Here is a 12,683-nt window from a genome sequence, read left to right on the forward strand (position 1 = left end):
ATCTTCTGTTCTTGAAGAGAACATCATAAAGACATCAGTTCTCAAGTTAATTTTCAAATTTAACACAATCCCAATAAAATACTAAAAAGTTTTTTTATGTAGCTAGACAAGTTGAAAATGTCCACATGGAAAAATAAACATGCAACAATAACTAGGAAAACACTGAAATGAGGTATTAAAGCATACTATAAAGCCTTTATAAATAAAAGTGTGGTACTGCCCCCAGGAATAGACAGACAGGTCAGTGAAACAGAACAAGAAGTCCAGAAATATAAGCCGAGTAAATAGAGAGATTTAGTGTATCATAAGTGACATCTCAAATCATGGGGGCAAAGATGAACTTCTAATAAACAGTGCAGGATAACCATTTGGAAAAAGATAAAATTAGATTTATACCTCACACCATTCAAATGGATCAGAAATCTGAATAAATAAATTTAAACTATAAGTCCTAGAAAAAAATTAGTGAATTCCTATATATCCTGGAAGTAGGGAAAGGTTTTCTAACTATGACTCAAAATCCAGATGCAATATGAAATTGACTCATTTGACCACATAAAAGTTTTAAAAAACATTTACATACAAATATATATATCAAAGTTAAAGACAAATGACAAAGTTGGAGAAAACATTTGCAGAGATCAACCAAAGAACTTGTATGCTTATGTGTATAACCCATGGACACAGACGATAGAGTGGTGAAGGCCTGGGGTAGGGGATGGGGGTGGGCTAGAAGGGTCAATGCGGGGGAAAAGGGGACATATGTAATACTTTCAACAATAAAGATTTAAAAATGCAAAAAACAGAAAACATTTGCAACACATATCATAGGTAAAGGGTAACTATCTCTAATATCTAAAGAACTATTTAAAATTGAGGGGAAAACATCAAAAACCTAATAAAAAAATTAGCAAGACATAGACAATTCACCCAAAAATGATATAAGACTGTCCCTTAATAAAAATTTTCAACCTCACTTAAAATAATAGAAATGCAAATTGAAATTATACTGAATCCATTCCTCAGCTATCAGATTGGCAAAAGTTAAAAAATAAAATGACAGTCCGTTGGTGAGGCTGCAGAAAAATAGGCACTCATACATCAGTACCACATTCTGGTGGGAATGCAAATTTGTGCAACCCTTATGGAGGGGGAATCTGGCAATTTTTAACAAAAATCAACAGGTGCTTATCATTTCTAATTCCACGAATTTACCCTGCAGATATACTTTCAATGGTACAAAAATACATATTTGGCCCTAACTGGTTTGGCTCAGTGGATAGAGCATGGGCCTGCAGACTGAAAGGTCCCAGGTTCGATTCCGGTCAAGGGCATGTACCTTGGTTGTGGGCACATCCCCAGTGGGGAGTGTACAGGAGGCAGCTGGTCAATGTTTCTCTCTCATCGATGTTTCTAACTCTCTATCCCTCTCCCTTCCTCTCTGTAAAAAATCAATAAAATATATTTTTAAAAATACATATTCGCATGGTTATTCATTGTAGCATTTCTTGTGAATTCAAAACAATGAAAACAATCTGAATGGCCACACACAGGAGAGTGGTTAAACTATAGTATACTCACACAATGAAGTATTATGTAACTGCAAGAAAGAATGAGAATCTCTGAATGATATGAGTGATTTAAGAAATATTGAGTTAAAAAGCATGCAAGAGTAATAAAAAGGGAAAATAAGAAATAACCATATACCTGCTTATTTTGCAAAAGGAAGCACAGGAAACATAAACCAGAAACTAAAAAGACTGGTTGCCTATAGGGAGTGGAAACAGGATGGAAAGCATGGTGGATACTTATGAATAGAAAGAATTGTGGGTAATAATGGGACTTCTCTGAATAGATATTTCTGCATAGTTTGGGCTTTTGGAATCATGTTATGTTTGACATATTCAAAAATAAATAAAATCAATAAGTATTGAGGACTTCAAAAATGCAATATAGCCGAAACCGGTTTGGCTCAGTGGATGGAGCGTCGGCCTGCAGACTGAGGGGTCCCGGGTTCGATTCCGGTCAAGAGCATGTACCTGGGTTGCGGGCACATCCCCAGTGGGAGGTGTGCAGGAGGCAGCTGATCGATGTTTCTCTCTCATCGATATTTCTAACTCTCTATCTCTCTCCCTTCCTCTCTGTAAGAAATCAATAAAATATATTTTTAAAAAATGCAATATAAACAAACAGAAGCAAATGAACCTGTGTGTCTAATGAATGACATAACCACATTATGGTGGCAGTGACAGCAGAGGAAGTGCACAGAATGTACATATGGACATAGACATATGCACAGATATGTGTATACATCCATCTATTTCCCATCTCTGTCCTCTAAGACCTCTAGAAGCAATCACAACTCAGTACCAATGAACACATGTACAACCCATATCCTAGTTTCTAAATACCATTCTCCAATAAAAGGAACTGGGACTTCTTGGAGAAATGGCTGATTCCAAGGCTGGGCAGGGAAAGAACAAAAAGAGCCTGGAATATCATGTGGTACCAAAAAGTAATGAAATGATGAAGGAATGATGGAAACATGTCAAAAGACATTGGAGCCAGCTTGAAAGGACTCCCACTGACCAAACCTGGGACAATGTGATCACAAAAATGAATAATGATATTAATAAATTTTAACCATAGATTAAAACAAATATTCCTGAGTCCATACTGATATAAATAGTAACAATTAATTCAGGCAAGAATGTTGATGAGTTACAGAGTATTTCAATGGACTTAAAGTATCTCCCCACAAAATACTTATTAATTATAGATAAAAAAAATAGTAACTTCACAGTGGAGAAACCCAGCATCACCTCAACCAAGTAATCAAAGTTAAAATGACCAGTAACTAAACAAGTCAACATCATGTGCCTCCTGATATGATGGAGTGAGGACACATTACTTCTGTAATATTCCTGAATCTATCTAATCATGAGGAAATATCAGATAATCCCAAATTGAGGGACATTCAATTGAGGCTTAATAAAATGACCAGCCTATACTCTTCAAATAATGTCCATGTCACAAAAGACAAAGACTAGGGGTGTTTCTGGGTTAAAAGAGACTAAAGAGACATGATAATTAAATGTAATATGTCATCATGAATTGGTTCCTGGACCAGATATTTTTTCTCTTGATATAAAGAACATTAGTTGAACAGTAGGAAAATTTTGAATAAGGTCTATAAATTATAGGGCATGTCAATGTGAATTTCCTGATTTTGTTAATTGTGCTGTGGTTATGTAAGTGAATCTCCTTGTATTTTGGGAAACACATTACTTAGAGCTAAAGGGGCATCATTTCTGCAACATACTTAAACTTTACAGAAAAAAAACTTGCACACACTGAGAGAATGATAAACATGGTAAAATGTTAACACTTAAGGGATCTGGGTAAAGGGTATACAGGACTTCTTTGTATTAAGTCTTGCAACATTCCTGTATGTCCGACATTATTTCAAAATAAAACATTTAATACATAAAACATATCAAAAGAAGAAATTATAAATATTGAACTCTAGTTAATGATATGCCTGCTGGAAAAAATAGTTGTAAAATAATGACACAACTTCCCACTCTCAGCCCAGATAACCACATAGGAGTCACACCCTAACCTAGAACAGCTACCCTGTACTGGAGAAGAGCAGAAAAAACTCTTCTGTGAGCCACTGTCGGTAAGCCATTGTGAGATCTTTTAACAGCAGCATATCCTATACCAGTGATGGCGAACCTTTTGAGCTCGGCGTGTCAGCATTTTGAAAAACCCTAACTTAACTCTGGTGCCATGTCACATACAGAAATTTTTTGATATTTGCAACCATAGTAAAACAAAGACTTATATTTTTTGTATTTATTTTATATATTTAAATGCCATTTAACAAAGAAAAATCAACCAAAAAAATGAGTTTGCGTGTCACCTCTGACACGCATGTCATAGGTTCGCCATCACTGTCCTATACCAACTATTCCAGATCAGGTAGGTACCTTACAGTGGGATGCTGACAAACAAAACTATTTGTTATTGCCTAATTCAGAGGTGGCCATGGAAGATAATGGACAAGGGATCCTTCCAGAAGGAGGATAAAAAGACAAAGGATAAGGAAATCCCATCCAGACAGCAGAACCAGAATTTAACCAAAGAACTTCCTCCACTGCCAGGGCAGGAAGTTGTCACAATTTCTGTCTAGCAGGTTTCCTATGGACCAATGACTGACAATGTTTTCCATCCTTCCCTTTCCTGAGTCACTGTAGTGATTCTGTTTATGTGCCACCATTCTATATTGGGTGGAAGAGGATATCCATATCTGGACCTGACGGAGAAGACTGAGCATGACCCAGAGAAACTGAACTTTGAGCTGCATATAGTAACTGGAAAGAACTTTAGGGTTGTTTCCCTTAGGAAAGGGGGAGAGTATGTCCTGGGATGGCAAGAAGGAGGTACATGGATGGCCAAAGTGGAAAGACTGAGGCAGAGACTGCGAGTGGTCTGCCAAAATTCATTCTTCCTGGGTAAAGGCTAGAATACTTTTTCCAGCCCTCCTGTACCCCTCCCCCACAAGTTAGGTGGGGCCATAGACATTCTCTCCAATGGAATGTGAACAGAAATGAAGGGTGCCACTTTCAGGCCTGACCCATGAAAACCTCCCAAGTGCACTCTTACCATGATCACTCCCCACCTCCTGTGGGCTAGTATGATGAACCAAACAACCTTAAAAGCCATGTGTTAAAGATGGTAGAATTTCCTGCCATTGCAACCGAATAGAGAAAAGGCACCTGCCAATTTGGAAGAGAAGTCCTGAATTGCTACCAAAGGGAGAAATAATTTTATGTATTAAGTCACTGAATTGCTGAATCTCTTCTTATAACAGCTTAGCCTTCTGAATAGATACCATTGTGGCTCTCAAAGTAGACAATTTTAAGAAAAGGCTTTTAAAGGTGCTAAAACTCTAGATCAGCGGTTCTCAACCTGTGGGTCGCGACCCCTTTGGCGGTCGAACGACCCTTTCACAGGGGTCGCCTAAGACCATCCTGCATATCAGATATTTACATTACGATTCATAACAGTAGCAACATTACAGTTATGAAGTAGCAACGAAAATAATTTTATGGTTGGGTCACAACATGAGGAACTGTATTTAAAGGGCCAGAAGGTTGAGAACCACTGCCCTAGATAAACCAGATAAACCTTTAAATGCTATGGAAGGACTAGTTGAATGTGATTACACTTTCACTGAAACTAGGTACAAAGGACACTAGTCCCAAGAGATTTAGAATCAGAAAATGTGAATATGACCCAAACAGGTTTTGGCAGGTGTGAAATTCAGTGCAAGGCTTTACTCCAAGGCTTAATCTTAACACCCATACAATCTTCTCTCAACTCACCAGCACAGCAGCCATTTGCAGAGGGGAAGATGATGAAAGTGATTGCTCCACTAACAAGGAGACAGGGAAATTTCCATGTGACATAAGCCAGACTCTGACAGCTATGGAGATTGGGGACTTAAAATAGCAGTTACAAGTTCAGTTACTATTGCACAGGCTTTGGGAAAGCCACATGGGAACACCCTTCTGTCAGTTCCCAGAGAAGTGGTTGCCAAATAAAGGCATCCCCAGAACTCCACCAAAAGGGCACAACTCTTGCCTGGCCAGCATGGCTCAGTGGTTGTGTGTCAACCTATGAACCAGAAGGTCAGGGTTCGATTCCTGGTCAGGGCACATGCCCAGGTTGTGGGCTCGATCCCCAGTAGGGGGCGTGCAGGAGGCAGCCGATCAATGATTCTCTTATCATTGATGTTTCTATCTCTTCCTCTCCCTTCCTCTCTGAAATCCGATTGATGTTTTTCTCATCGATGTTTCTATCTCTATCCTAATCCCCTCCTCATTCTCTAAAATAAATAAAGTATCTTTTTAAAAACAGGGGTGCACAACTCTCAACCTGCCATTGATGGGCCTGGGGCACAGAGGAAGAGACTCGGAGCAAACTAGACTCTGTAAACAGGTTAGAGAATACTGGTAAGAAAATTTAGCAAAACGAAGGTCATTGGACATTGAAGAGTTTCAGTGAAGTGATACAAATTAAGGCCTGATGAGAGTGCATTCAAGAGAGCCAGGGAGAGGCCCCAGCTGGTGTGGCTCAGTGGTTGAGCATCGACCCATGAACCAGGTCACAGTTCAATTCTGGTCAAGGCACATTCCTGGTTTGTGGACTCGATCCCCAGTAGGGGGCGTGCAGGAGGCAGCCAATCAATGATTCTCTTACCGTTGATGTTTCCTCCCTCTCTGAAATCAATAAAAAATAAAAAAGAGTGGGGGAGAGAGAGAGAGAGAGAGAGAGAGAGAGAGAGAGAGAGAGAGAGAGAGAGAGAGACTGGGAGAAAAGGAAGTCCAGACAGCAGAGAGAAATGGGGCAGTGGCTAGAGGGACATGCTTAGTCAAAGGGATGTTTATTCCTCTAGTTTTGAACACAGATGTTTGAATGTTAGGAATGAACCAGTAGGGGAAACTAATAATGCTGGAGAGGGGAGAGAGGGATATCCAGTCTTATATACGATAGCTTATCCACTATAAAGAAAATGCAGTGTATGTGAATACAGAGGCAAGTGCATGGGTACATTTAGTAGCACAAAGATGGAGAGGTGATTAAGAGCATGGACTGTGAAGTCAGATGGCCTAGTTTCAAATCTAGGCTCCATCACTTGTATAAGTTAATTAAAACTATGCACATTTCCCTATCTGTAAAATGTGTCTAATATCTACTATAAATTTGCTGCAAGAATTAACTAGTGAAGCACTTTAAATAGTTTGGCACACAGTAAACATTAAGCAAATAGTCTATTATTTTTTCAAAATTAGTTATAATTTCGCTATAAATACTATAAAATTATTTAAAAGCTAACTTGCCAAGGAGTCACTAAACTCCTCATGCCTATCTTAAACTTAAGTTGGCAAAAGGTAAAAAAAAAAAAATCAAGTAAACTTATGGTAGCTGACCTTCCATTTTAGGTTCATACTATCAAGCTCCAAACTGACTTCAATTGAGGAACCTATTTTTTTTAGGAATTTAAGCTCATTTTTAATACAACTACACAACTTAGAAACTGCAGAAAAAGCATTATTTTTCTCAATGATAGAATAAAGCCTAATGTGACTAAAACATCCATATTAAAACAAATCAATTTATCACAGTTCATTGAAAGGCACCCTACTTCGTCTTTGGGTATTGCCTATTCTGAGAACAATGCATATGACACAAGTCACCAAAGATACCAATTGTAAATGCCCTTCACTTTTAAAGCTGATGGGAGGTAGTGGATGACCAACTATCTTCCAGTCTTGCCCACCCACCCCTAAGTAGTTACTAGTTTGCATCCCTGATGATCGTTTATGCTGCCCCCTTTGCCTGGAATTCTGTCTTGTTCACCATGCCCAGCCCCTTTCACCTGGCCCACCTCTCAGCTTTTAAAATTAAAGTCAAGTAGCAGCTTTACCCATACAGCCCCAAAGTGGAAACCCAGATTTCCATCAACTACTGAATAAACTGCTGATACACACAACATGGATAAATCACAGAAACGTGCTGAGTGAAGGAAACCTCTCACAAAAATACCTACTATATGATTCCATTTATATCAAGTTCTGGAAGAGCCAAATTTGATCTATGGTGGAAAACAACAACAGTTGCTGCCTCCATAGAAGGGATAGAAGCAGGGATTGATTGGTAAGGAAACTTTCTGTGTTAATGGTAATATACAATATCTTTGATAGGGGTTTGAATTAAACAGCTGTAAGTGCTTGTTAAAACTCAGCATACAAATACTTATAGTTTGCGTATTTCATCATTTATCAATTTTATACCAAAAGAAAAAAAAAAGGCAAACAACTATCTCTGGGCTTCCTTAATACCCAGTAAAAATACTGAATTTACTCCATTTTATTAGTTTTGCATCTGTATCCTGGCCCCCATTGGAACTGTAAGCAATTCAATAACAAAGATTGTCTTATTGGTCTTTGCTCAGCAGTGAGCACAAGGCCAGGCACACAGTAGTCAAAAGGTTTGTTGACCTAAGTGATAGTGAACTTCATCACCTAGTTTCCTCATTACCAGAGGCCTTGCCTTGGGCTTTATTGCTTCATTTTCTTTTGATGAGCCATTATAGCTCCCAGAATAATATATTTGACCTGGAATTCATCCATGTAAACCAAGCATGTCAAACTCACGGCTCACAATGAATATTTTTGCGGCCCAGCCAATATAACGGTATGTAAGAAACATTTTTAATAAAATTTTTAACTTAATTTTTACAATATCCTGTTATACATAATTATTAATAACAAACTACAACGTTCACTAATGACTACTATAATCGGGTTGCATTCATTTCCCTTACGTGCCTTATGCGCAGGCACACCATTTCTCTCCACTAACACTAGCAGCGAATATTTCAGCAACCGATTGCCATGTCATTAGTCTTGGACTGACTTGTTTGGTGTGCGCAACAGGAAATATTTCGCTTTTGGAGAACAAGAAAAATAGGTTTATTTGTGTTACACTTATTAATTTGTGCAGTTATTCAGTGTCTGGTAAGCTAATGTTCAAGAAAACATATTTTTATTAAAATGGTCTATTATTGCCGAAACCCGGTTTGGCTCAGTGGATAGAGCGTCGGCCTGCGGACTGAAAGGTCCCAGGTTCGATTCCGGTCAAGGGCATGTACCTGGGTTGCGGGCACATCCCCAGTAGGGAGTGTGCAGGAGGCAGCTGATCGATGTTTCTCTCTCATCAATGTTTCTAACTCTCTATCTCTCTCCCCTTCCTCTCTGTAAAAATCAAATAAAATATATTTTTAAAAAAAAAGAAAAGAAAATGGTCTATTATTCCCCTAGCCGGCTTGGCTCAGTGGATAAAGCGTCAGCCTGCGGACTAAAGGGTCCTGGGTTCGATTCCGGCCAAGGGCACAATCCCCAGTAGGGGGTGTGCAGGAGGCAGCCGATCAATGATTCTCTCTCATCATTGATGTTTCCTCTTCTCCTCTCCCTTCCTCTCTGAAACCAATAAAGAAATATATATATTTTTTAAAATGGTCTATTATTTTACCCAGAGCCCAGTGCACAAATTCATGCACAGGTGGGGTCTGGCCGGCCTGCCCCAAAGGGGGCCAGGCTGGCCAAGGGGAGAGGCCAATGGGAGGTTGGACAGCCGGCCCTGCCCCCAATTGGGGGCAGGGCTGGCTAGGTGGAGGGGCAACGGGAGGTTGGGGAGGGGGGGTTGATCGGCCCCGATTGGGCCAGTATGCATCATTCCCGTCACTTGGCTTTTATATATATAGATTCCTCATTTATTTCAGCCCTTCATATTCAGCATGTCTCTATTGAAATAAACCTATGTTTCTATGAAAATTGATGCTTTTGTTTTCTTGCATAAAAGTTAAACCTTGTTTATTTGGCCTGTGTTAGCCTTTGAGTTTGTGACATGCTTGATGTAAACCTTTATAAATTCCCTTGGTGGCAGGATATTGAAGACATCTCTTTTGGGTTTTCCCATTCTTCCCCTCTCAACTTTAGAAACTAACTATTGATGGGCTCAGATTTAATTTGTATTCTCTTTATAGAAACCAACTGGGTAGCATATTAAGCACAATGTTGATTCACACCACTCAAAGAAGGTCCATTTCCTCACCATGGCACAATGAATAATGTGCTATTTTACCTTTATGCAGCTATCTATGCTGTCCGTATGTATCAGTGTCAATGCTCTTGGGACTTAAATTGCAGCCATCACTTACTAGCCATATAACCTTGTCCAAGGTATTTTAACTTCGCTGTGCCTCATTGTTCTCACTGCCTCGTGATTTATTAAGAAAAAAGAGGAGGTAGATTGGGGGTTATAACATGTATTATCTATTATCATGATGCTAAATAAGTTACTGCATGGAAACTACTTAAAACAGTGTCCAACTATTTGCTATCACTTAATATGTTCTATTCTGAATCCCCAATGACAGAAGACGGGTCTTATACCATGATCTACAAACCAGCCTAAATGACCAATGTGCCAGTGTTACACTACTTTTAATCAGTTTACAATGCAAATCCTGTTAACACACTAAAGACTGTAAGAGCTTTCAATAAGAGTTCAATTACCAAGTTCTTTTTTCAAATGTTGTCTTTTACTCACCTCCATGCACAGCACAAGCTCCTTAACTAAGGGAGATTTAATTTAGACTCAAACACACATTCTCCAGCTCAGCACACCCTGATAGCAACTATTACAAGTTTATTATTATTTTCTTTCTTTCCTTATTTGTTTATCCCACTAGATCTGTGGGAGTGACCGTGTCTATCTTGTTTACTGTTAGATCTCTAACACATGCAGAGCACATTATAGGCACTCAAATGTATCCCAGATGAATGCAGCTATTTTAAAGTGTTTAACCCTTACCAGATAAAAATTAAAGTAATAATAGTCATGGGTTTCTGCTTTAAAGTAATAACCCAATTAGGGATTTAATTTCATTTTAAAATACATTATTTATGAAAAATGTAAAATGGCAATGTTTTCTATAAATTATTTCTACCCAAACATGTCAAAGGTATGCTAATAGATATACTTTCTAAACCACTTATAACCACCCTTCTCTTTCAATTACAAAAGATAAAACATACAACACACTGTAGGTTTATTTTTATTCAAAAAGTTACTGTCTCAAGACATAAATACAAATCAGAAAACAGTACAATTAGGACAATAGAATGTGGAGGACAACAGGTTAGAGTAATATATAAAACATTTTTAGCTGGTTGAAAACAAAGCTGTAAGAACTGCTTTCACAAAGAAGTACTTCTTTCAAGAATGAGAAAAAAAATCAACTTAGGTTTAAAATCATATATACAGTCCTCTCAGCAGTTCTAGTAAATGCAGTGGTGTGAAAAACAACATAGGCAATACTTTTGCACATAATATTATTCGTTGATGGAAAATCTGTTAGACAAGTCTGGTTTCATCTGTTATTCTCCATGATTTAATAAAATAATTGAATTTCTTTATGATCTTTTAGCTAACCTATGGTTTTTGGCTACCACAGCCCAATGCTTGTTGATTTCTGACTCTAAGAACTGAAGCCTTTTGGTATTCACCCATCTGAAGATATTTTTGTATTGCAAGCATATTAAGGCATGGAATGATTAAAATAATATACCTCAAGAACTGAGAGACGACTGACAAAAGATAGATACACATGTAATATAAGTTAATATTTTGTTTTAAACGATGTCTAGCTGCCTAAGCCTCGCAAAATGAGTTGATGTCAAAATGCCAAGTGGCCACTTTCTGTTTTAAACTAATTTATTTGTGAAAGGACATAAAATGAAGTTTAAAGCTTAGCTTTCAAAGAATATTATGGGTTATGAATTCTATTATCCCATCTAATTTACATACAGAGGAAATGTACTGTAACCTGTTAGAAGTATCTTTAACCTGAAGACTGCTTGCAAAGACAGATAGATAAAACAATATAAAATACAAATTTAAAAATCATTTTAAAGCATGAACACTCATGCTTTTCTATTTTTAAACATTGTTAAACTTTCAATATATTTCTGAAACCTCATAATTTTAAGTTGGAATTTAAAAGTAAGAAAAAACTAAACAAACTGCGCAATTATAAAATCAGCACCAATTTATATATATATATAATTTTATTTAAAATTTAGATCCCTATTCCCACACTCTAATAAGCTGTATAATTTTTTGTTTAGAATTTTTCTGCAAACATACTACAATAAGCTTCTTTTATTTGGAGACAAAATACAGTGGCACTACTGGAAGGAATATCACAACATTACATTTTTATCTTAAAGGACAAGCAAACTTTCAGGGTTGATAATGGTATAAGCATGTTTGAGACTGGTTACCTTCTGGCAGTTCACTGCATCTGGATATTTCTGAAAAGTATAGAGAAGCTCTTGGATTTTAAAAATATCTTAAAATACATTTTAGATGAAAAAATTGTAAAAGTTCTGCTTATAAGTTTACTTTTCTCCACAATTACAATATTTAAAAGAAAGCTTTGTTGATTGATGTTTTAAGCATTTAAATTTAGAATGCTAAAAACAATTCTATCCTATAATTTCAGGGTAGAGAAATAAATCCATCCTTAACTTTATTTCTTGGATATAAACAGAAATCCAGCAGAGGTCATCATTGCTTAGTACACCCAGTAAATAAATGTGAGAGAATTCATGTCTGTACCAAATGTCTCTTCAGATTGTTATATTTTCTTTAAAAAAAGCATGAAATAATTGATTCAAAGGCCAACTAACAGCGCATAAATAAAATATTTACTTTCTAAGAAAACTGTAGCTTATCATCAAATTGTTTACTTGTCCTTTACTTTTTTCAGGCAAACAAAACTGCCCCTCAATGCACTTGATCTTGGTAAGCGTAAGCATGTCATATTCTCCTTAGAGAAAAATCTGTACAGAATTTCACTGTATCTACCACACTTTATTTTAAAATTTCCTCTTCCACTTAGAAAATGACTTCACCAGAGATTTAACTGTGTACGGGTATTAAAACATTGACACCCCAAGAACCTAATGAGAGAGAGGGAAAAAAATCTCGTTAAGATTGTCATTCATTTCTTTGTAAAATATATCTATGAATTATTACAATACTAA

At 37.3% G+C, this 12,683-nt stretch overlaps 1 protein-coding gene across 10 annotated transcripts in view; it reads right to left on the bottom strand.

Moving 5' to 3' along the window:
- Nucleotides 1–10,674: 10,674 nt before the first annotated feature.
- The window catches only part of STAG2 (stromal antigen 2), a 144,961-nt gene continuing 142,952 nt past the window's right edge, over nucleotides 10,675–12,683 (bottom strand). For 7 of the 10 annotated variants that reach the window (XM_023758153.1, XM_023758122.1, XM_023758117.1 and 4 more), the window contains one exon: nucleotides 10,675–12,599. In XM_023758153.1, coding sequence (XP_023613921.1) covers nucleotides 12,576–12,599 — 24 coding nt within the window. In that variant the 3' untranslated portion in view covers nucleotides 10,675–12,575. The remainder of the gene's footprint in view (nucleotides 12,600–12,683) is intronic. The other 3 variants (XM_006082134.3, XM_006082135.3, XM_014458741.2) reach the window with 1 other exon arrangement.

The sequence above is a fragment of the Myotis lucifugus genome, unplaced genomic scaffold, assembly GCF_000147115.1.
Source record: "Myotis lucifugus unplaced genomic scaffold, Myoluc2.0 scaffold_2, whole genome shotgun sequence".
In the NCBI taxonomy this organism is placed as follows: domain Eukaryota; kingdom Metazoa; phylum Chordata; class Mammalia; order Chiroptera; family Vespertilionidae; genus Myotis; species Myotis lucifugus.